The sequence below is a fragment of the Capricornis sumatraensis genome, chromosome 8, assembly GCF_032405125.1.
Source record: "Capricornis sumatraensis isolate serow.1 chromosome 8, serow.2, whole genome shotgun sequence".
In the NCBI taxonomy this organism is placed as follows: domain Eukaryota; kingdom Metazoa; phylum Chordata; class Mammalia; order Artiodactyla; family Bovidae; genus Capricornis; species Capricornis sumatraensis.
This window is the reverse complement of record NC_091076.1, coordinates 44,211,236-44,237,106: the sequence shown is the minus strand read 5'-3', so window position 1 is coordinate 44,237,106 and position 25,871 is coordinate 44,211,236. Positions and strand designations below refer to the sequence as shown.

At 37.9% G+C, this 25,871-nt stretch overlaps 1 protein-coding gene across 2 annotated transcripts in view; it reads left to right on the top strand.

Moving 5' to 3' along the window:
* Positions 1-25,871, top strand: part of NOX4 (NADPH oxidase 4) — a 175,551-nt gene that overhangs the window by 78,979 nt on the left and 70,701 nt on the right. For both annotated transcript variants that reach the window (XM_068977093.1, XM_068977092.1), the window contains exon 12: positions 20,683-20,743. In XM_068977093.1, coding sequence (XP_068833194.1) covers positions 20,683-20,743 — 61 coding nt within the window. The remainder of the gene's footprint in view (positions 1-20,682; positions 20,744-25,871) is intronic.

The window sequence follows — 25,871 nt, the reverse complement described above, 5'->3', positions numbered from 1 at the left end:
AGAAAAACAGCGTGTTGACGTGCTAAGGTTTAGAGATGGAGTTCTGGAATTGGCTGTGTTGTCTGCAGGTCACTTCAGTCGTGTCCAGCTCTTTGTGACCCCATGGACTGTAGCCCTCCAGGTACCTCTGTCCATGGGATTTTCCAGGCAAGAATACTGGAGTGTGTTACCATGCCCTCTCCAGGAGATCTGCCCAACCCAGGATAGAACCTGTGTCTCTTATGTCTCCTGCATTGGCAGACAGTTCTTTATCACTAGCATGACCTGGAAAGCACTTATTGGAACTGCTGTTAAATGTGATGTATTATTCAAGTTGAAAACTTGGAAACCTTGGCCAAGTTACTTCATCTTTTTTGTACATTCATTTCTTAGTATAATATTATTATAAAAACAGGAGCTATTCACACACACCTTATAGTTCAAATGAACTACTACAAATTAAAGCACATAGAACACAATCTGGAATGTGAAAAGTATCAAGCATATGTCAATTTATGTTAGCAAGTATTATAATTTTTATTTGCACTGTGAATTTGCCCCTTGAGAGCACATACTTGTGAAGATGGCTAGACCAGAAACATTTGTATTTAAGGAATAACACAAACTGAGAGAAAGTGTCAAATGTTTAAAGAAAAAGCAGGAGTTATTTATCCAATCCCTTATGATTATACAGTGGAGATGAGTAGATTCAAGGGGTTAGATGTGGTAGACAGCATCTGAAGAACTATGGATGGAAGTTCATAATATTGAACAGGAGGCAGTGACTAAAACCATCCCAAAGAAAAAGAAATGCAAAAAGACAAAGTGGTTGTCTGAAGAGTCTTAACAATTAGATGAGGAAAGAAGAGAAGTGAAAGGCAAGGAAGTAAAGGAAAAGTATACCAAACTGAAAACAGTCCCAGAGAATAGAAGGAGAGATAAGAAAGCCTTCTTATAAGAACAATGCAAAGAAATAGAGGAAAATGACAGAATGGGAAAGACTTTCTCTTTTTAGAGATCTCTTCTAGAAAACTGGAGATATCAAGGGAACATTTCATGCAAGGATGGGCATGATAAAGGACAGAAATGATAAGGACCTAACAGAAGCAAAAGGTATTAAGTAGAGGTGGCAAGAGTACACAGAAGAACTATACAGAAAGGTCTTAATGACCTGGATAACCATGATGGTGTGATCACTCACCTAGAACCATACCTCCTGGAGTGTGAAGGCAAGACCTTAGGAAGCATTACTGTGCATGAAGCTAGTGGAAGTAATGGAATTCCAGCTGAGCTATTTAAAATAAACTAAAGACCTATATATAGAAAACTATAAAACACTGATGAAAGAAATCAAAGAGGACACTAATAGATGGAGAAATATACCATGTTCATGGATCAGAAGAATCAGTATAGTGAAAATGAGTATACTACCCAAAGCAATTTACAAATTCAATGCAATCCCTATCAAGCTACCAGTGATATTTTTCACAGAACTAGAACAAATAATTTCAAGATTTGTATGGAAATACAAAAAACCTCGAATAGCCAAAGCAATCTTGAGAAAGAAGAATGGAACTGGAGGAATCAACTTGCCTGACTTCAGGCTCTACTAGAAAGCCACAGTCATCAAGACAGTATGGTACTGGCACAAAGACAGAAATATAGATCAATGGAACAAAATAGAAAGCCCAGAGATAAATCCACACACTTATGGACACCTTATCTTTGACAAAGGAGGCAAGAATATACAATGGAGGCAAGACAATCTCTTTAACAAGTGGTGGTGGGAAAACTGGTCAACCATTTGTAAAAGAATGAAACTAGATCACTTTCTAACACTGCACATGAAAATAAACTCAAAATGGATTAAAGATCTAAATGTAAGACCAGAAACTATAAAACCCTTAGAGGAGAACATAGGCAAAACACCCTCCGACATAAATCACAGCAGGATCCTCTATGACCCACCTCCCAGAATTCCGGAAATAAAAGCAAAAATAAACAAATGGGATCTAATTAAAATTAAAAGCTTCTGCACAACAAAGGAAAATATAAGCAAGGTGAAAAGACAGCCTATTGTCACCCTATTTATTTAACTTATATTCAGAGTACATCATGAAAAAAACTGGACTGGATGAATCACACTCTGGAATCAAGATTGCTGGGAGAAATATCAACAACCTCAGATATGATACCTCTCTAATGGCAGAAAATGAAGAGGAACTGAAGAGGCCCTTCATGAGTGTGAAACAGGAGAGTTGGCTTAAAATTCAGCATTTGAAAAATGAAGATCTTGGCATATGGTCCCATCACTTCATGGCAAGTAGAAGGGGGAAAAGTAGAAACAGTGACAGATTTTCTTTTGTTGATCTCCAAAATCATTGCCAATGGTGACTGCAGCCATGAAATTGAAAAGACACTTTCTCTTTGGAAGAAAAGCTATGACAAACCTAGACAGCATATTAAAAAGCAGAGACCTCACTTTGCTGACAAAGGTCCACATAGTCAAAGCTATGGTTTTTCCAGTAGTCATGTATGGATGTGAGAGTTGGACCATATAGAAGACTGAGCACCGAAGAATTGATGCCTTCAAACTGTGGTGCTAGAAAAGACTCTTGAGAGTCCCTTGGACAGCAGGGAGATCAAACCAGTCCATCCTAAAGGAAATCAGTCCTGAATATTCATTGGAATATTCATTCAGCTGAAGCTGAAACTTCAATACTTTGGCCACTTGTTGCGAAGAACTGACTCATTGGACAAGACCCCAATACTGGGAAAGATTGAAGGCTGGAGGAGAAGAGGGCGGCAGAGGATGAGATGGTTGGGTAGCACCACCAACTCAATTGATATGAATTTGAGCAAACCCTGGGAGATAGTGAAGGATGAGGAAGCCTTGAAATCCCAAGGTGTAGAAATATGACTAAAAAGTTCAAAATTTTGTTGTTATTGTTCAGCTGCTCAGTCCTGTCCGACTCTTTCTGTCCCCATGGACTATAGCTCACCAGGCTCCTCTATCCATGGGATTTCCCAGACAAGAATATTGGAGTGGGTTGCCATTTCCTTCTCCATCAGAATGTGTTGGATGAGGCGAAAAGGATGGATGCCTGGGATTCTGTATCCATCATAGTTTTCTTCTCTCTTACTTTCTTCAATTAAGACAAGATTTAAAAAAAAAAAAAAAGACAAGATTTTTCCTTATTCTTTCTGCTGCTTCTACTTCTTTGGTTCTCTTAAAGGGACATGGTTCTCTGAAGATTCCCTAAGAAAAACAAGGGGAAAATGACCTAAAATAGTTTGGAAAATAGTGCTTACTATATATCACTTAAAAATTCACAATGTCTTTTACCCTGTTAATGGTTTTCAAACATTCTTTAACAAATAGTCCCATTAAATTTTACTCATCCATTTTTTTAACCCATTTTTACTTTCTCACTCTAAGTTCTCTGTCTAAACTAATCTCTTTGCCATGGGAACCAATTATTGTGCCTTCCATTTATTCACACCCCAAATACCACACGTTCTTTTGACCTTTTCCTCTTATAAGACACTGCATATTCTCTTCAGCAATTAGTGCCATTAAATTACTTGTTTAATGCCTATCTCTCAGATGCTAAAGAGTCTGCCTGCAAGGCAGGAGACCCAAGTTCAATCCCTGGGTTAGGAAGATCCCCGGAGAAGGGCATGGCAACCAACAATATTCTTGCCTAGAGAATCCCTCAGACAGAGGACCCTGGCAAGCTACCGTCCATGGGGTAGCAAAGAATCAGACACAACTGAATGACTAACATCTCCTCCTGGACCGTAACATTCAGGAGCCTTTTGAAGGATACATTCATAGTTCAGTGTCTGGTACACAGAGTAACACTATATATCTGTTGAAAGAGTGAAAAACACTTAATATCTAGTCAGTGTTTGGGACTTACCTTGAGAAATATTTAAAAGATGGATTATCTTGTCCTCCCATCTCTTACTTGAAAGATAAAGGCAGAGAAAAGAAAAAGAGGAATTAAGGAGAAGCATATTGAAAAGCAGAGACATTACTTTGCCAACAAAAGTCTGTCTAGTCAAGGCTATGATTTTTCCAGTAGTCACGTATGCATGTGAGAGTTGAACTGTGAAGAAAGCTGAGCGCCGAAGAATTGATGCTTTTGAACTGTGGTGTTGGAGAAGACTCTTGAGAGTCCCTTGGACTGCAAGGAGATCCAACCAGTCCATTCTGAAGGAGATCAGCCCTGGGATTTCTTTGGAGGGAATGATGCTAAAGCTGAAACTCCAGTACTTTGGTCACCTCATGCGAAGAGTTGACTCATTAGAAAAGGCTCTGATGCTGGGACGGATTGAGGGCAGGAGGAGAAGGGGATGACCCAGGATGAGATGGCTGGATGGCATCATGGACTCAATGGACGTGAATCTGAGTGAACTCTGGGAGTTGGTGATGGACAGGGAGGACTGGCGTGCTGCGATTCATGGGGTCGCAAAGAGTCGGATACGGCTGAGCGACTGAACTGAACTGAACTGAAGGAGAAGCAAGAAATCCTTTGGCTGACATGACTCTCAGTCAAAGAGCCAGCTTCCAGTCAGATTCTGAATCTAATCTTTAAGGTCATAATGACTATTTAGCTACGAAAAGGGGCAGGAAATGTACATGTGACAGAGGTGGCTGAGGAAGAACCACCAAAGACAAATGCAAACAGTTTCCTGAGAACATCTGGTCAGAGCCAGCAGGTCCTTTTTTCACTTCTACTGCCCCATTCTCAGGGTTACCAGTGGAAAACTACTTGTTCCTAATTTCTGTTGGTAATTTGACATTTCAAACTGTGGTGCTGGAGAAGACTTTTGAGAGTCTCTTGGGCAGCAAGGAGATCAAACCAGTCAGTCCTAAAGGAAATCAAACTTGAATATTCACTGGAAAGACTGATGCTGAAGGCAAAGCTCCAATACTTTGGCCACTTGATGAGACGAGCTAACTCATTGGAAAAGACCCTGATGCTTGGAAAGACTGAAGGCAGGAGAAGGGGGCAACAGAGGATGAGAAGGTTGGATGGCATACCAACTCAGTGAACATTACTTTGAACAAACTCCAGGAGATGCTGAAGGACAGGGAAGCCTGGTGTGCTGCAGTCCATGGTGTCACAAAAATTGGACATGACTGAGTGACTGAACAACATTTGCCAAATGCTCTCAGTATCTTTAGGTTTTCCTTGCAACCTGTAGGTCAAAATAGATCTTGTCTTTGCAAGTATGTTTTATGTTCACATCCATCCTTGTTTTAAACATTGTTTTTTTTTTTTTTTAATATGTCTTGATTTTGCCCTATTAAACATCAATTTAAGGTTTGATTGTTTTAAAAATAGTTAAATCTTATAGATATTTTAAATTGCAACAATACTTGGCTTCCAAAAGAATTTTCAAGGCATAGGAAGATTCTTTTCATCAGACCATCTGTGTACGATGCATTTTGTGTTGGCTTAGGAAATGACTTATAGCCCTCCCAGATTTGGAGTTTTGCTAGCTGGCTCACTCATACCATCCCCTAAGGGAGTTTCTGTTTTCATAAAAAAGAAAAGCGGTAAATCATCTTGCTGCCTGGAAATGAATTTGAGTGAAGCAAAAACATTTCTGGGCTAAATTTTACATTATGCTATTATGTTAATTTACTGTCTCTTCCTGCCATTTCCTTCTTTTGTACAATTACTTCTGTTTGACACTTACATGTAAAATGAATGCCTTTCAAGCATTTTCACTGGCTAGTTCCTTTATGGGTTCCTTTAAAATAAAGCAAAACAAAGTGACTTCCCATATGCCAAACCCCACTAAAATTTTATACACATCTTGTCTTTGACAAGGATAACAGTACCTACTAATTAAATGCCTAAGAGGTTCCTTCTTAAACTTTGAAAATATTACATTATTTAATTCTTCTACAGTTTCAAAGATGTGTATTGTTAACTCTATATGATGCAGAAAATAATGTGACTCGAAGATATCAAATAACATAATTGATTAGTGACGCACGCAAGGCAGAAACACAGACCTGCCTGTCTGAAAGGTGTGTTGCCAGCTATTCCACCCTGGCTGGCTCCTGCCTCACTCCTGGCCATGTTCAGTGCATTCTTATTTCTAAAAATCCTGTTGCTTTAAGACATACATGTTGGAGTCAACAAAAAATAATGGTTATTTTAAAGAGAAATTTACTGAAACTATAAAAATGTATTTTCAGGAGAAATATGCAATTGAAAGTTTTACATTGTCTACACTACTCAGCTCTTCTAATATTGTGGAAAGTTGAAAGTCAAGTAAATTCCCCTGCTAGAAAAGTCTAATACTTACTTTAATATAGTGTGCCAATATAAGGAAAATACAAATATATAAAATATACATTGGTCACAAATTCAAGTTGCTTGGATTTCATCTAATTTTTAAAATGGAGATTCAGTTCAGTTCAGTTTAGTTGCTCAGCCATGTCTGACTCTTAGCAACCCCATAGACTGCAGCATGCAGGCCTCCCTGTCCATCACCAACTCCTGGAACCTACTCAAACTCACGTCCATTGTGTCGGTGATGTCATCAAACAATTTCAGCCTCTGTCATCCCCTTCTCCTGCTACCTTCAATCTTTCCCAGCATCAGAGTCTTTTCCAGTGTGTTAGTTCTTCACATCAAGTGGCCAAAGTATTGGAGTTTCAGCTTCAACATCGGTTGTTCCAATGAATATTCAGGACTGATTTCCTTTAGGATGGACTGGTTGGATCTCCTTTCAGTCCAAGGAACTCTCGAGAGTCTTCTCCAACACCACAGTTTTAAAGCATCATTCCTTTGGCACTCTCTTTATAGTTCTCTTTATAGTTTAACTCTCCCATCCATAAATGACTACTGGAAAACCCGCAGCTTTGACTAGATGGATCTTTGTTGGCAAAGTAATGTCTCTGCTTTTTAATACGCTGTCTAGGTTGGTGGTAGTTTTTCTTCCAAGGAGCAAGTGTCTTTTAATTTCATGTCTGCAGTCACATAATCTGCAGTGATTTTGTTGCCCCCCAAAATAAAATCTGTCACTTTTTCCATTGTTTCCCCTTCTATTTGCCATAATGTGATGGGAGCAGATGCCATGACCTTAATTTTCTGAGTTTTAAGCCAACTTTTTCACCCTCCTCTTGCACTTTCATCAAGAGACTCTTTAGTCCTTCTTCACTTTCTGCCATGAGGGTGGTGTCATCTGCCCTAAGGTGGTGTCATCTGTGTATCTGAGGATATTGATATCTTCCCCAGCAATCTTGATTCCAGCTTGCGCTTCATCCAGCCTGGAATTTCTCATGATGTACTCTGCATATAAGTTAAATAAGCAAGGTGACAGTAGACATCCTTGATGTACTCCTTTCCCAATTTGGAAGTCTGTTTTTCCATGTTCATTTCTAACTGTTGCTTCTCTACTTGCATACAGATTTCTGAGGAGGCAGGTCAGGTGGTCTAGTATTCTCATCTCTTTAAGAATTTTCCACATTTTGTTGTGATCCACACAGTCAAAGGCTTTGGCATAGTCAATAAAGCAAAAGTAGATGGTTTCCTGAAACTCTCTTGCTTTTTCAATGATCAGTGGATGTTGAAATTTGATCTCTGGTTCCTCTAAGTTTTCTAAATCCAGCTTGAACATCTGGAAGTTCAGGTTTCATATACTGTTGAAGCCTGGCTTGGAGAATTTTGAGCATTACTTTACTAGTATGTGAGATGAGTGCAATTGTGCGGTAGTTTGCGCTTCCTTTGGCATTGCCTTTCTTTGGGATTGGAATGAAAACTGCCCTTTTCCAGTCCTGTGGCCACTGCTGAGTTTTCCAAACTTGCTGGTATATTGAGTGCAGCACTGTCATAGCATCATCTTTTAAGATTTGAAATAGCTCAACTGGAATTCCATCACCTCCACTAGCTTTGCTTGTAGTGATGCTTTCTAAGGCCCACTTGACTTCACATTCCAGGATGTGTGGCTCTAGGTGAATGATCACACCATCATGATTATCTGGGTTATTAAGATCTTTTTTGTACAGTTCTTCTGTGTATTCTTGCCACCTCTTCTTAATATCTTTTGCTTTTGTTAGGTCCATACTGTTTCTGTCCTTTATTGTGCTCATCTTTGCATGAAATGTTCCCGTGGTATCTCTAATTTTCCTGAAGAGATCTCTAGTCTTTCCCATTCTATTGTTTTCCTCTATTTCTTTTCATTGATTGCTGAAGAAGGCTTCCTTATCTCTCCTTGCTATTCTTTGGAACTCTGCATTCAAATGGGTATATCTTTCTTTTCTCCTTTGCCTTTTGCTTCTCTTCTTCTTCTCAGCTCTTTGTAAGGCCTCCTCAGAGGACCGTTTTACCTTTTTGCATTTCTTTTTCTTGGGGATGGTCTTGATCACTGCCTCCTGTACAATGTCACGAACCTCCAGCCATAGTTCTTCAGGCAATCTATCTATCAGATCTAATCACTTGAATCTGTCACTTCTGCTGTGTAATCGTAAGGGATTTGATTTAGGTCATACCTGAATGGTCTAGTGGTTTTCCCTACTTTATTCAATTTAAGTCTGAATTTGGCAATCAGGAATTCATTATCTGAGCCATAGTCAGATCCCGTTCTTGTTTTTGCTGACTGTATAGAGCTTCTCCATCTTTGGCTGCAAAGAATAAAATCAGTCTGATTTCAGCATTGACCATCTGGTGATGTCCATGTGTAGAGTCTTCTCTTGTATTGTTGGAAGACAGTGTTTGCTATTACCAGCATGTTCTCTTGGCAAAACTCTGTTAGCCTTTGACTTGCTTCATTTTGTACTCCAAGGCCAAATTTTCCTGTTACTCCAGGTAACTCTTGGCTTCTTACTTTTGCATTCTAATCCCCTATGATGAAGAGGACATCTTTTTTGGGTGTTAATTCTAGAAGGTTTTTTAAGGCTTCATAGAAATGGAGATTATGCTTTTACAACTGAAAATGGGAAAAAGTTGGTGCAAAGATAAGGTACAGAAGCACTGTAGTATTTTTCATAATTTCAGTCAAAATAAAGCTAAGTTTTGAGCACCAGTTTCATAGAAACCCAAAGATTGGAGTTTTCATTACTTAAAGTGCTTCATCATTTCTTATACTTGACATTGACTTTGCTACATAAAGAAGGCATGCTAATTTGGTCGGTCTTTTCAGAATGTTGTGATTGTTTTTTGCTACAGCACTTGCCTTCTCTCAGGGTACAACCAGCAGGCACATGTTTGGTGACTAAAGTTGATGGAGATCAAAGTGTGTTGTGTAGACCATAGATTTTGGAATTCTGAACAACTTGGATTAGATGCACCACTTACTAGTACTATGATCTTGGACAAGATAATTAACACACTTATCCTCTGTTTACTTCTTTACAAAACATGGATAATAATAATAACCGGAGCTCAGCATTCAAAAAACTAAGATCATGGCATCTAGTCACATCACTTCTTGGCAAATAAATGGGGAACAATGGAAACAGTGACAGACTTTATTTTCTTGGGCTCCAAAATTACTGCAGACAGTGACTACAGCCAAGAAATTAGAAGATGCTTGCTCCTTGGAAGGAAAGCTATGACAAACCTAGACAGCATATTAAAAAGCAGAGACATTACTTTACCAATAAAGGTCTGTCTAGTCAAAACTATGGTTTTTCCAGTAGTCATTTATTGATGTGAGAGTTGGACCAAAAAGAAGGCTGAGTGCCAAAGAATCGATGCTTTGAACTGTGGTGTTGGAGGAGACTCTTGAGAGTCCTTTGGACTGCTGGGAGATCCAACCACTCCATCCTGAAGGAAATCAGTCTTGAGTATTCATTGAAAGGACTGATGCTGAAGCTGAAACTCCAAGACTTTGGCCACCTGATGAGAAGAGCTGACTCATTTGAAAATATCCTGATGCTCAGAAAGATTGAAAATGGGAGGAGAAGGGGATGACAGAGGATGAGATGATTGGATGACATCATCGACTCAATAGACATGAGTATGAGCAAACTCTGCGAGATAGTGAATGACAGGGGAAACCTGTTTTGCTGCAGTTCATGGGGTCTCAAAGTGTTGGACATGACTCAGTGACTGAACAACAATGTAGCTCTGAATATGAATTTAAAAGATTTAACCAAGTGCTAAGTGTGGTGCTTGGTACACAGTAAGTTCTCAGTCAGTTAGAAATTGTTATGATTTTTTTTTTCTGATAATGACTGACCAATCAAAATGGAATTAAATTGATTTTTTTTTTTTTGCTTCTTTCTCCATCATGAAATAACTGATTGAGCTATGACCACAGAGTGGTTTAGAAACAGTCATTTGAAAGACTGGTGGTGCCTCTTGTGGTTTACTAGCCCTTAGGATTGGATGTTTCAGGTTGGGCTTCCAGGAAAACAGATTGGGAGTAGAGATTTGCATGCCAGAAATTTGTCAGGGAGTGTGCTTAGATCAGGAGCTTCCTAGGTGGCGCTAGTAGTAAAGATCCTGCCTAGCAATGCAGGGGGCATAAGACACATGGGTTCTATCCCTGGGTCAGGAAGATTCCCTGAAGGAGGGCATGCTAAGCCACTCCAGTATTCTTGCCTGGAAAATCCCATGGACAGAGGAGCCTGTTAGGCTATAGTCCTTGGAGTTGCAAAGATTTGGACATGACTTGGGTGACTTAGTGTGCCCGCACACACAGGCACAGGTCCACATGTGGTAAGGAGTGAGGGACAGATGAGGCAAGATAAAATTTCAGCTGTGATATAGATGCGACAGAGGCCTCAGCAGGTCACACAGGAGCTCTGGGGACAGGGGGAAGTGATAGTCCTGAACTGTCCTTTCTTGAAGTCAGGAGGACAAATCCTTATACTCCCAAGTTACAGTCCTTGGATATGATGCTTAGACATGGGTGGAGAAGCTTTCTGCTGTGAATGGTGATTCCTCGGGAGAGTCTCAGAGGTGAACTCAGCAGGCAACACTTTTTAGCAGCTAGGAGATAGGGGAGATGAAAGTTTAAATCCTGAAAACTGGCCAAAGGGAGAAGGGAGGAGGACCTGAACAGTGCAACAGTTTCCACTATACGTGACACTTAGATGTTGTTGTTGTTCAAGTGCCAAGTCATGTACAGCTCTCTGCAGCTCCATGAACTGCAGCACGCCAGGCCTCCCCATCCCTCACCATCTCTCAGTGTTTGCCCACACCCATGTCCACTGAGTCGATGATGCCATCCAACCATCTCATCCTCTGTCACCCTCTTCTCCTCTGCCTTCAGTCTTTCCCTGTGTGAGGGTCTTATCCAATGAACTGGATCTTCACATCAGGTGTCCAAAGTATTGGAGCCACGCAGGAGACCCGCATTTGATCCCTGGCTCAGGAAGATCCTCTGAAGAAGGAAATGGCAGCCCACTTCAGTATTCTTGTCTGGAGAATTCCATGGACAGAGGAGCTTGGTGGGCTACAGTCCATAGGGTCACGAAGAGTAGGACACAACTGAGTGACTAGCAGATAGATATATTTAAATTTATGTATTAAAATATACCTTTTGTGAGATAATTCTATTTTCAAAACTTAAACTTGAGACATGTATAAATTCTAGTTTATTGAAAGTTCTTGAACTTTAAAAATGTGTAGTCCAAACAGCAGATTGACTTGTTCTGCTGTCAGGGAAGAGGTACCTAAAGCATAAATTATTTAAAGAATCAAAGAAACCAAAGTATCACAGTTGATGACAAAGTTGAAGTCAAAATTCAAGTTTTCTGGTTCTTCTCCATTGTTCAGTCTTTATTGGCTTAAAATCTTGGGTAGAATTCTCATTTTATTTTTGACCAACTGGTTGATCTTTTAAGCATTTTCTAGCTGTTCTCTGTAATTACCAAAGTTTGGATTTTCTACCAAAACAAATGCATTAAGGAATGCTCTCATCTAATTTGAAGCATAAATCAGAGATAGTTTTTAAAAGCCCAACTTAAGAAAGCATGAAACCTATTGCTTACTACTGAGTGTAATATCTCTTAGTATTTAACTGAGGTAGATATTATTATTAATTTTATGTGAATTCTCAAATAATACAGAATATGATTTTTATAGTAGTAAGTGATTAAAGTTTTCATAATATCTCTATATCCTTTCATTATTTTTTTTATCCAAAATTACACATGTGCTTTCCTGACATCTGTATTCTAAGTTGTATGATTCATTATTTTTAAGCTTGAATAACCTGATTTCACATATTTTTCCATGAGTCACAGGAAAGTCTCGTTGTTAGTTTGTTATTGTCTGTACTTTTACGTAGCATGCCTGCATTTCCCATCATTGTTCTGCTTTTTGTTTTTCATCTTTCATCCAGTCAGTTGGGTTTAGTCTTTCCCATTTTCAGTGAAAACCAGACAAGAATGGCCATGGATTTCTTAAGACTGGCAAACTATTATTATTATTATTATTTATTTTACTCCATGGATTTAGATAAAACCAGAAAGTCTTCGTTGGTTGTTTTGATCTCGGGTCTTGGTCTCATCTATTTGACTCTTAAAATTTGCTTTTCTCTAGGCCTTAACAAATCTTATGCTTAGATACATTAGAAACTCAGCTGAGATAGATGATAGATTAGCAAGGCAACAGTGTGTCTTAAACATAGAGCAGGCACGGTGATAGGAATTGCTCCAAAAGGTCACTAGTGTTCAGGAAACTTAACAGGGTATCCGAATTCTCTGAAAAGTTGACATTATCTAATTGCTCTAGTTTGACTTTTTTCCTGGAGAAAATATTCTTTCGGTGCCTGATATGAGCCTGCATGATATATGAACTCAAATAGGTCAGTGTATTCAGAGCAAACCTGTTGTTTAATATTAAACTTGGTTTATTCAGTTGGTATTTTTGAATGCTTCCTTTTACTTAGGTACCAAAGAAAAAATGATCGATAAGATCCGTTCTTGACTTCAGATCTCCTTTCAGCTACTGCCCCATTTCTCACTTCTTTAATTCTTCTCCTCTTATTCTCTTAAATCCATCAACTTTTGCCCATACCACTCAACTTAAACATTGAGGTCAACGGTGCCCATGTTATTTCTAGGTCCAAGGGTCATTTCCCAGTCCTCAACTGGATTGACCTTTCAGCACCATTTGGCCCAGCTGACCACTTCTTTACTGACATACTGCTTTCATTTTGCTTCCAGGATATTCACTCACCTGGTTTGTTTTCTAGGTTTCCGGGTACTTTACTCAGTTTTCTTTTGTTTTTTGCTGTTCCTCATCATCCCATGACCTCTAAATATAAGAACATTCCAGTGTCCATTCCTTGAATTTCTTTTCCTCTCCAGCTAGATCCATTTCTTTAATGGTCTTACCTAATCTTGATGTATCTGTATACTATCATCTTCCAAATTTATATCTCCAGCCCAGGCCCCACCTCTGAAATTCAAGAACCTATATTCAGTTGTCTACAAGGAACTTCCACTTGGGTGTCTAACAGGCATCATGATTAACATTTCTAAAATTGAACTAATCTTTATTTATCTTCTCCTACTTCAGTTAATACCATCTCAGTTGTCCAGGTTACTTAAGTTGAAAATCTGGACGTCGTTCTTGACTTTTGTCTTTTCTTTTTTTTTTTAAAAAGCGTAGTCAACAATCCACCCACAGATTTTCTTGGTTCTACCTCGAAAGTATATTCACCATTTCTGTGGCTGTCACCCAGGTCCTGTCTACGACTCTCTCAATAGCCTCCTGGTGGCTCTCCATCCGTCTGCCTTACTCACCTACCATTTAATCTTAACAAGCAACCAGGGTGATCATTTTGAAGTGAAAACCAGACCATGTCATTTTTCTGTTCAAACACCAGGCAGTTCTCACCTTGAGTTATAGTTGATATCTGTTGACTTGTATCTGTGTGTGTAGTGTGTATGTGTGTTTGTGTGTGTGTGTGAGTGAGTTGGCAAGGTCAGAGATCAGTGTGTCTGGAATACACTAAGACAAAGGAAAGATGGTAGGAGATAAGGCCAGAGAAGTCATGAGGAGTCAGAGTTGGTATGGTTATATAACACTGCAAGGGCTTTTGCTTTTACTTTAAGAGAGGAAGGAGCCAATGGAGGTCTCTGGGTGGAGGAAGGAGATCACCTGGCTTACTTTTTAACAGGGTCACTCCGGCTGCTGTGTTAAGATGAAGGGAGAAAGGAGCAGAGCAGAGGACCAGTTGGGAGGCTACTGAGGTCATCCAACCGGGGTGTGACGATGCTCAGAGTGGAGCTGGTGGCAGTTCCTGATTTATTTGAAAGTTAGAGTTAGCAGGATTTCTTGTTAGACTGGGTATGTGAAGGACATAGAAGAATTAAGGTTTGGTTTTGTTTGCTTTGGTCTGAGCAACTGGAGCTGCACTAACTAAGATAGGGAGGGCTGTGGAGAGAGCAGGTTATGATGAGGATTTATAGAGCTCAGTTTGGGAGGTGTAAATGTGAAACGGCACTTAGGCTACTTGTATTAAATCTTTCCTGAGCATGTGAATGACATCTCAGCGCTACTTTCCACGGTATGGGTTGTTCCTGCATCCTGAGCCCTTTTTTGGCCCACCTCTGCTGGTCCAACTGGTGTTTGGTTTTCTGGGGATAGAGTTGCTTGGCTTGTGCTTGGGGTAAGGTAATCTGGGGACATCAAGTTAACCCATACACAGACATGGACACTTAAAAAAAAAAATCATATAAATCCAAGCTCAGCTTTCTCCTGTTGTCTCTTTAAGACTTGAGTTTCCCCAAACTTATGTAGGAAGGATGGACTTTGTTCTCAAGGTGATCCCCTTTTTGAAGATAGTGGGATTTCAGCTCTGAAATTTGTTTCAGTCAGTTCCCAAACCACCATCTCATCCACATTTTATCTTTCAAAATATTCTTACATCTTTCCATTGTTGGTATTGTTCCCTATGTATTGTCTATATTTTTATATTCTTAAACTATTATCTTAGTGGGTTGTTTTTTTTTTTTTGAGAGAGTTGAGATAATATACACATTCCATTGAAGTTAGTGAAAATCTCATTTACATACATTTCCAGGAGCTTTCTGTTTAATATTTAGCATATTTTCTCATGTAAATATATGACTAAATACTAATTTTTCCTTCAAGTAAAACAGTAAATACGGAAATGTTATATTTGTCAAAATGTTTAGAGTCAAGATGTTGCACTAACTATGATGGATTTTTCACTTTTGGCTCATTATCTCCTGTCTTACTTTTAGAACAGTCCTCATTTGTGAAATTATAGGCGCTCCTGTAACTTTGTAATACTTAAAACATATATGTTGAATGAATAAATTTTAGAAGAATTGCCCATTGTTGAAACCCTTATTCATTCTCAGGTTAATTCTCCAGTGTTACATTAACTGATACTTGAATGCATATCTCCTGAGCGTAAGATGATGTGAAATATACAATGATTTAGAAAGAATTCTTGATCTCAAGACACTTAAGTCTATTAATACCAGAAAAAAAATTATGCCAAATTAAAGAAGTGGAATCATAATAAAGGATGTAAAAGTCAAGTAATTTGGAATTTCAGGAAGTTAAGAATTTTTATAGCATGGTAAAATGAGATTTCTTCATGAAAATGGTGGCCTTTGAAATAAGTCTTAAAGAATTGCTAGTGTTCAGTATGAGAAATGGGAATGAACTCATTATTAATAGAATGTGGGGAAATGAAGAAAAAAGAAAATATACTAGTTGATCCATGTTGGTTTAGCTGGGTTAGAGTGAATCAAAGAGAAACAATGGAATATAAAACTGGAAAGGGTTTGGAACAAATGTGGTTGGTCATAGACTGTAGGAAAGAAAGAATATGTGGATTTTCCCATGAAAGTGTTAGTTACTCAGTCGTGTCCTCCTCTTTGGGACCACACATACTATAGCCCACAAGGCCCCACTGTCCATGGAATTCTCTAGGCAAGAATACTAGGGTTGCCATCCCCTTCTCCAGGGGATCTTCCCCACCAGGGACTGAACCCAGGTTTCATGCACTGCAGGCAGATTCTTTATCACCTGAGCCACCAGGGAAGCCTATAAAATGTATTTTCCTATAGAAGGACATGAAAGGTTAATCAATAGGAGACTGCTATAATCAGACATTTTCTTTAACAGTATGATTTGAAAGAACTTGAAAGTTGATTGAATTCTAGCAGGAATAGAAATACCTGGCAGTACTCTGAGATTTGAACCTCTTTTCTGGTAGGATGTAGGTTCTATGTCCAGATCTATGGGAATTAGAAAGAGATAATTTGGAAAATAAGATAATAGCGATTTTGGATGTGTTACAATTTAGAGTGAATTTCAGCTGAAAATTATCTAGCAGGCATAGAAAATGTGAAGCTAGATCTTTGGAAAAGAGATTTAAAAATAAAGATGTGACAATAATGATTAAAGAACATCATATTCTGTGATCATTTTCTCTGGCTTAAGATATTTGTTACATTAAAAATTTAATGCTTACTATAATAACATGCATTTTAGAATTATTTTTATTTTTTATTGCAAACCTCTTGATTTAAAAAGAAACCCATTGTGGCTTTTAAATTTCTTTTCCATGTTGGATAAATTCTTGTGCAGTGACATCATTTTTACATTTTGTTCTCAAATGTAAGATGATTATGTAATATCTGTTTATATTTTTGTGGGACAGTTATAAAATCATTAGTCATTTGAGCACATTAGAAACCCAATGTCATTTTGAACAAATAATTTGAAGAAAATGTTTGTTTTTCTCCAGGATATCAAGGCATACATTCCTCCAGGGCTGTTGTTGCAAATTCTGTCTCTTTATCTGCTACTGCTAAGTTGCTTCAGTCATGTCCGACTCTGTGCGACCCCATAGACGTCAGTCCACCAGGCTCCCCCGTCCCTGGGATTCTCCAGGCAAGAACACTGGAGTGGGTTGCCATTTCCTTCTCCAATGCATGAAAGTGAAAATTGAAAATGAAGTAGCTCAGTCGTGTCCAACTCTTAGCGACCCCATGAACTGCAGCCTACCAGGCTCCTCTGTCCATGGGATTTTCCAGGCAAGAGTACTGGAGTCGGGTGCCATTGCCTTCTCCTTGTCACTTTATCTACTTCTCCTTAAACTAAGTGATGACTATTCTGCTACTTACATTAAGGTCAACATCAGCCATACTCCATTCTCTTCCCCTAGGAAACTTAAGTGAGACTAGAGTATGACTCAGCAATTCTTTGATGTTTATAAAATTTTTATTATTTTTTTATTATTTTTTTTTCATTGGTAGACTTTAATATTTTTATTTTAATATTTAAAGGTATTTTATCATATATATACATATTAATTGCATTTTTTTTTAAATTTTAAAATCTTAAATTCTTACATGTGTTCCCAAACATGAACCCCCCTCCCACCTCCCTCCCCATAACATCTCAGTGGGTCATCCCCATGCACCAACCCCAAGCATGCTGTATCCTGTGTCAGACATAGACTGGCGATTCAATTCTTACATGATAGTATACATGATAGAATGCCATTCTCTAAAATCATCCCACCCTCTCCCTCTCCCTCTGAAAATCATAAACATTAAAAAGCATAATTTTTAAATAAATGTGTATGAAATGAGTTATTTTCTCTGTCTTCAATTTACCTCCCAGGAGCTAATATTTTTTTAAATATATATTCTCATCAATGTATTTTTCTGTATTGAGGAAGAATACTAATATCTGTTTTTATTTTAATAATGTGAACTTTATTACACATGTTTTACTTCAATGTTTTTAATTAAAAATTTGTCATCACCATATTTCTTTATAATGTTCTAAGAGAAGACAACCATAGATATGAATATTATTTATTCCCTTTCAGAAGTTTTCTAAGCAACTTTAAAAAGACAGTGAAACAACATTAAAGAATCTCTACACTGCTTTAGACAACATCAATAAATCCGAACATTATTTGTGGAAAGCCACTAACGTGATTCTAAGATTTTCAGTCATTGTTTCAAAACACATATGTAGAAGTCATTCTGTTTGCTATTCTGTTCTGGCCTCCTTCAAATTTGGGGTGATGTGATTGGGAAAAGACTCTGCTAAAATCTGTCTTCTTAGTTCCTAGCAAGTTTGAGGAAGTATCAGTGATTTATAATGGCATTATTCCCAAGAGTTTGGGAGAAACAATATTGAATTTCCTCTACTCACAACTAGATCAGCTTTTAAAGCTGTTCTGATGCATTTGGCCAGCATTTAAAAGAGGGAGGTTTAAAGGCTACTACACAACATGAGGGAATGTTAAAGTCATATGTAGTTATCATTCATAGGATCTGCACTGAAAGAATAGAACAGAGATGTGAATATTTGGCAAAATGCACATTTCCTTTAGAATATATTATAAGGTTAAATCAAGCCAGATGCACACTCAGACATACAAAGACTAACTTTGTTGCTCCTTGTTCTGTCTTCTTGGCTTAAGTCTTCTTTTCATAACCTGAGATTTAATTCACAGTAAGGGAAACATCAAGAGACATGTGGACAATCAGATTGGTAGCCTAGAACTCTGCTGAGAGCCTTGCTTCCTGGCGGCTACAGCTTTTACTCCAGAGGCTGTGGCCGGCATTAAGTAGTGTGAAGCCAAAGTGGTGGGTGGTCTTTACAGATTACATCATTTTGTTTGGAGATTTACTAATGACAAAACTGATTGGAGTTATTAAAAACTAGAATGTAATTTAAGAGTCAAAATTATTAGAGTCAAAATTATAAATAGAATAATATAATTTTAATAGTATCAATATATTTAAATAGTATAATTTTTATAATATTTTGATGTGTTTCAATATTTTAAACTACTATTCATAGTAATAATCCTATTAGAAACACCGACTGTCAAATTGTGGTTTGGAAATTCCAAGTTACAATAGATCTCAACCCTGAACATGTGCTTTTTAGTTTATAATTTCTCATGAACAGATGATGAATATCTATTTATTTAGTGTTTTCATTGACTTCCAATCTGTTGTTCTTCTTTGGTGAGTTTTTACATTATCTCCATGGCGTCTTCACCTTCCTTTATTTCTTTTCTGTAGAGCATCCTTATGTGACCTGTATTAATTGGTCAACACAGTGAGCCTGAGGATCTTCAACTTGCTTCATGTAGCCCATTCTGTATTACAGGGCCCTCAGAGCCACTGCCATTTTCTTTTATCTGTGCTTTAACTTCAGCCCATATTTTTCTTTAATTTATATTGTTGTACATTGATTCTAAGGGCTTCTCCAGTAGCTCAGCTGTGAAGAATCTCCTGCAATGCAGGAGAAGCGCAGGAGACCAGGGTTCAATCCCTGGGTTGGGAAGATCCCCTAGAGAAGGAAATGGCAACCCACTCCAGTATTCTTGCCTGGGAATCCCATGGATAGAGGAGCTTGGCAGACTACAGTCTGTGGGGGTCACAAAGAGTTGGTCAGGACTTATTGACTAAACAACACATTGATTCTACTCATCTTCAACAAATCCTTTTTTATCCTTCTACTCCATTTGATTTCTCATGCAATCCTTACCCATTTTCCATATCTTTCTTTGCTTTAGTGGAGACAGTGGCCTGCCACAGTTAAGAAGTATATAGTCAGACAGACCTGGATCCAAACTCTGTCTTGGATCTACTCTACTCAATTTTCTTAACTATATAAGACAACTCACCAGGGTTATCATGAGCTTTTAGAAATGAACTTGGCCGTGCCTTTGGCCCATGGTACTCAGTGAACACTGTGCAGTCACATGCACATGATCCTTTACCCATAACTCTCACGTTAGATGTATTTTCAGAATTCAGAATTTCGAGGCTTTTTAAAAAATAAAAAGTATACATATTTAATATATTACATAAGATCTTTAACAGGATATGAGGCATCATTTTTAAAGACATGAGTATTTCATTAGGAAAGTACTTCTGTATAAAAGTTCATTAACCTCACATCATTACCTTCCCATCAATTCAGTTGGATAGTACCACCTGGGCCATTTTAAAAAACTCATTTTTGAGAAATTTTGAATTCTAGAATTGTGGAAAGAGATTGGGATTCTTAAAAGGAGATTCTGCATTTTCGTATTGTGAACTGAAAATTACTCCCATTTTTGCTATGTGGCTATTTTCTGTATTTCCTAAACATGGGACCACAGATACTTTTTCTTACCTCCAGTACCACAGTTCACTCCCTTTTCCAGGTACCTTTACATTTTACTCTAGATTTTTTTGAGAATTAAGGGAGAGAATGAAATAAAACTCTTTCAGTAGGAGTTCCTTCACTGGACATAATGAAATCAGGTCATGCTGATATATTTTTTTTTCATTTCACTGGAATTTATTAGAATATGAAGTGTATAATAATATCTGTGAAGAAAAAGACACTAAAATCATTAGTCTTCATTTCTTCCTTTGTGGTTAAAAGCTATGTCCTCATAAATATTTCAACTCAGAGGATACTTAAGCAAGATTTGTGTTTAGATACACTAGCAGTTTTAGGCTATGTGTATTGTTTTGTTTTATATAAATATGTATGGGTTTTTAGAGAAATGGGTATTGTCTTATTGACTCCTTGGCATTGCTTTATTTTTCCACCACTAATGAGGATCTGTGTAGATTTTTACTCCATTCCTTTCTATTTTCTATTGATTTTGGAGATATGCTATGAGAACAAAAGTAGTAATTGAATCACAGTCTGGTAATACATAATTATTATTCAGAATTGATTCCAGTATTTATTTATTTTTTAGTGTCCTACTGAAACCAAAGCAACATTTGGGGTCCACCTTAAGATAGTAGGAGACTGGACAGGTATGTAGAACATAGAGTTTTAAAATATATGCTTTGAAAATAGTAGGTCATACAATAATTCAAATGTTTAACTACTGGAACGACCAACATGTTTAGAAATGTATGTATGTTCTCAAGCTGTTGTTTTGTTTTCCTTCTTTGCTTGTACATTTTTGATATTCAAGTGTTTTTTTTTTCCTTGTAAGATGTATTTTTGGAATTGGAATACCTTGGATATCAGTCATTGTTAATAGTGCGTTGTTCATGTGATTGTAAATCATAGCTTTCTGACTGCTTGTCAGATATACTGGCAACAGTGCGAACATTGAAATGTATATTTTAGTGAATGTCATTTTAAAGTTAGTGTATTTACTTTCAAAATACTCAACACCTAGGATTCAGTTCAGTTCAGTTGCTCAGTCATGTCCAACACTGTGACCTCATGGACTGCAGCACGCCAGGCCTCCCTGTCCATCACCAACTCCCAGAGTTTACTCAAACTCATGTCCATTGAGTTGGTGATGCCACCCAACCATCTCATCCTCTGTCGTCCCCTTCTCCCACCTTCAATCTTTCCCAGCATCAGGGTCTTTCCCAATAAGTCAGTTCTTTGCATCAGGTGGCCAAAGTATTGGAGTTTCAGCTTCAACATCAGTCCTTCCAGTGAACACTCAGGACTTATTTCCTTTAGGATGGACTGCTTGGGTCTCCTTGCAGTCCAAGGGACTTGCAAGAGTCTTTTCCAACACCACAGTTCAAAAGCATCAATTCTTTGGCACTCAGCTCTCTTTATAGTCCAACTCTCACATCCACACGACTACTGGAAAAACCATAGCTTTGACTAGACAGACCTTTGTTGGCAAAGTAGTATCTTTGCTTTCTAATATAATGTCTAGGTTGGTCATAACTTTTTTTCCAAGAAGCAAGTGTCTTTTAATTTGCAATCACACAAATCTAGTTCCTGCATCACCTTTTGCATGGTATGGATGAGATGGCTGGATGGCATCACTGACTCGATGGACGTGAATCTGAGTGAACTCCGGGAGTTGGTGATGGACAGGGAGGCCTGGCGTGCTGTGATTCATGGGGTTGCAAAGAGTCAGACATGACTGAGTGACTGAACTGAACTGAACTGATCTTTATATATATATATATATAACAACTCTTCAACATCTTTGGGATGGTGGTCATTTATAATAGCTGATCTGTTGGTGGTAATTTGCTGTTTTATTGATTTTTTAATTATTATCTGAAAGGTGCATTGAATTAAGAACTGTGAGTAAATAAAAGAAATATTACACCTTCTTCCCTGGTGGCTCAGACGGTAAAGCATCTGCCTGCAATGTGGGAGACCCGGGTTCCGTTCCTGGGTTGGGAAGATCCCCTGGAGAAGGAAATGGCAATCCACTCCAGCACTCTTGCCTGGAAAATCCCATGGACGGAGGAGCCTGATAGGCTACAGTCCGTGGGGTCGCAAATAGGGTCGCAAATAGTCGGACACAACTGAGCGACTTCACTTCACTTATATTCCCTCAGCCCAACAGAGTGACTGACATGTAAGTGATCAGTGAATGTTAACTTGTTGGCTGATTGTTTATTTTGGTTTCTCAAAGGAAAGGATGCAAATGTAAATAAAGAGTAATTTTTTAATTGAGTCCTGAACTAGGAGTTGGTTTGTGAAAACTATAGGGAATCAGAAAAAGGCAGGGTCAGTGTGATCTAGGGCCATACGAGAAACTTCACATAGAAGACAGATTGTAAGCCCAACTTGAGAATTAGGCAGGTGAAGAAAGAAGGTGACCCACAGCACTGTCAAAAATCAGGCAAGGTAAATTTGCCCTTATTCAGGAAAGGTAAGTTTCTTAAAGAAGGCTATCAGAAGTAAAGATGTTTTGGGGAGTAGTATGGTAAAACCTGGTGCAGATCTTGAATGCCTTGACAAGGTGTTAGAACAGCTTGGAGATGTTAGGGAACGTTTGAAGGATCGGAAGCATCGTAGTGAAAGTGGTGCTAATAACTTGCTGGTGGACAGGGTTAGGATCAAGGGAAGACTGATTGGTCCTGGAAGGCAGAGGAGAAGGAATCAGTGGAAGAGTGAGGCTGGAAACTGAGGATGTCCTTGCAAGCGCAGTTTAAGAAGTTAGTATTAGAAAGGGGGGCTATTTATTGTAAGAATCAGGAAAGGACAAGATGTTTTGTAACAGAGAAGGGATATTTTAGAAAAGTAAGTTGAAAAAGTTTGTGTGAGACACTTAAAAATAATAGTGTATATAAAATTCTTTGTCTATAGAAAGAGCAGTCAACTTGGAATTGGAGATGAGAAGAGAATGGGGGAAATATGCACCATAGGATTTAATGGGCAGATGATGAAACAATCCAAAGATATTTGAGTAGTGATGACCTATTTGGAATCAATGAGAAAAATCAGGCTTCAGTTCAAATTGTTTATTTGATAGCTTTTGAAAGAGATTATGGTAGTTCATTGTGAGAAGGATACTGATGTTGTATAGAAATAGTAGTTCCCATAATCCTGGAACTAGTTGATATAAGTAAAGAGTTGTGTTTTTTTGCACTGTTTAACAAAAAATGAGTGAAGTTCTTCTCTGGTAAAAATCCCAATATAGTAAGAATTAACTTTAGCAATGAATAATAATCGATAGAGTTCTGTATCTGAAGGGAAACAAGTGCAATGAAGTTATAATTTAATTCATCAGGGTAAGGAGAAAGTTTATCATGGCTTATTACTAGCTATTGTTACCGAGTTTCTTCATAAAGTTATTTTCTATTGTCATTATCTCATCATTTATTTTAATGTTTTCTATTAAGAATTCTTAATAGTTTTAATTTTATCCTCTTTTTTAATGTACAGTGCCACAGAAGGGGAAACAAGCTCATTCTCTTCAGAGAGTTCAGTTCCAGTTAGATGCTTTTCAATTAACAGACTTTATTGGTTGTTGACTTTAAATATTTGTTGATTTGGGGGAAAATGTCAGGCATTCATGCAGAGAACGACTAAATAATTCTGCCACTGCCACTTTAGTTCAAAAATGTTTTAGCTGTCTTATAAAAATAATTATGGAAGGAAAAATGGGGATAGCATTGCTGAAATCAAAGATTATTGATTTTTATTCTAAAAGAATTGATATTATGTATTACTCTGTATTAAAAGCAGTAGTTTTAGAAAATACACCAAAGAGATGCTTAAGAAGTTGAAAAACAGAGGTTTACTTTTTAAATTGGCTGAGAAATGTTTTACTGTGACTAGTTCTTCCCTGAAATATGTTCTGCCTGCTGAGCCACAAGGGAAGCCCAAGAATACTGGAGTGGGTAACCTGGCCCTTCTCCAGCAGATCTTCCCGACCCAGGAATCGAACCAGGGTCTCCTGCATTGCAGGTGGATTCTTTACCAACTGAACTATCAGGAAAATCTGATATGTTCTGCCTAGACAGGTCTAAAGAACAGGTTTAGTACTGTTCTTTAGTACCCACCTCAAGGGTCTAATCTAAGACTAATCCGCTACACCCAGCTGTAAGAGTGCCCACGAAGTAAATGAACCAGCTATATAGCACAGAACAAGGAGGCAGCAAAGTTTTGTGTTTGTTGTGTAGCTTTGGCGGCTTTCCCAGTGGCTCAGTGGTAAAGAATCCACCTGCAATGTAGGAGACACAGAGAAACAGGTTTAATCCCTGGGTTGGGAAGATCCTGTGGAGGATGGCATGGCAACCCACTCCAGTATTCTTGCGTGGAGAATCCCATGGACAGAGGAGCCTCGTGGGCTACAGTCCATGGAGTCGCAAAGAGTCAGACTGGACTGAAGTGACTAAGCATGCATCCTAGTTGCATCTCCTAAGTATGTGAAAGACTCATTAAGTTTAGAAGACTCTTCAAACCTCTTTAATTCTGCAATTGAGGTTTTTCCTTGAAATGATGATGATAGAGGGGTGGAGTGAATTATCTGAGAGGATTTCTCTTTGAAATGAAGTAATACCTGTTGCTTTTCTAGAATCAGTCCTGCTTCCCAATTTCAAATGTATGGTTACATTTTGATTGCCAATTGATGTGATTATCATTCTCATAGTCCCAAATATTTTTTTTTACTTTCTTCATTAGGTATCATTTCTACTGGATAATGTCTCACCATTGGTTATTTTAATGGTTTAAGGAGCAGGTGACTTTTACTATAAAACATTATATACCTAATATCCACATGTAATTAATCTGAAAATCTTTTCATTGTTCCACTCAGTAATTAATGGATTGATGATAATTGGATGGACATCCCACAAAAGGCCAATTGTGTATATCACATAATGGTTTTTCCTTGAATCTTGGTTATCAATTCCTATCCTGTCTATTGGACAATCTTGATCTAAAGATATGATTAACTTGCGAACTGAAAGCGGGAAAACAGGGCTATGTAACATTTTGGATTTGCCTTGTTCACGTGTCACACTGGCACACTGCCGTAATCTTAGATAGCAGTCTCATTAGAGACTGGTCCAAGAAAGAGGTGATAACCGTCTGTCTCTGTTTTCTTCTAATCATATTAGCCAGGCATGTTTTATACTTCTCCATCGAGATGATTGCTTTTGAAAAGATTAAAACAGAGTATGTATAATATATTCTAAGTATTTTTTTTTCATTTTGGGGAGCCTCTTATCAGATTATGACTACTCTAAGTTATAATAATGTTATTATTTTATAATGACATGTTCTGGAAAAATTATGACATCTACCCTACCCTAAATATATCTGTGAATAGTTCTGGTTGTTGCAAAATGCAAAACAATAAAAGTACTTCTGTTGAAGGACATGCCAAAAGAAGTGATCTGTAGTGACTAGAAATATACTTTTGTTGTTTCTGTGACTAGCAAATTATAATGGTTAGTCATTTGTGGAAGACAGCATTTAAATTATTTGTAAGTTTTGGCTAATATTTATTAAACATTTACTTTATGCCAGATGCTGCACTAGATTCTGTAGATACAACATTGCCCAAAATAGACAAGGTCCCTGCTCTCATAGAGACTGTGTTCTAGTCAATACATCTGAAGTCTACATCTGAAAGATTATTTTGTTCTAGTCAAATTACCTAGTGTTTGGCAAGCCAAAATTTTTTTTTTGTTTTCCAAAAAAAAAAAAAGACTT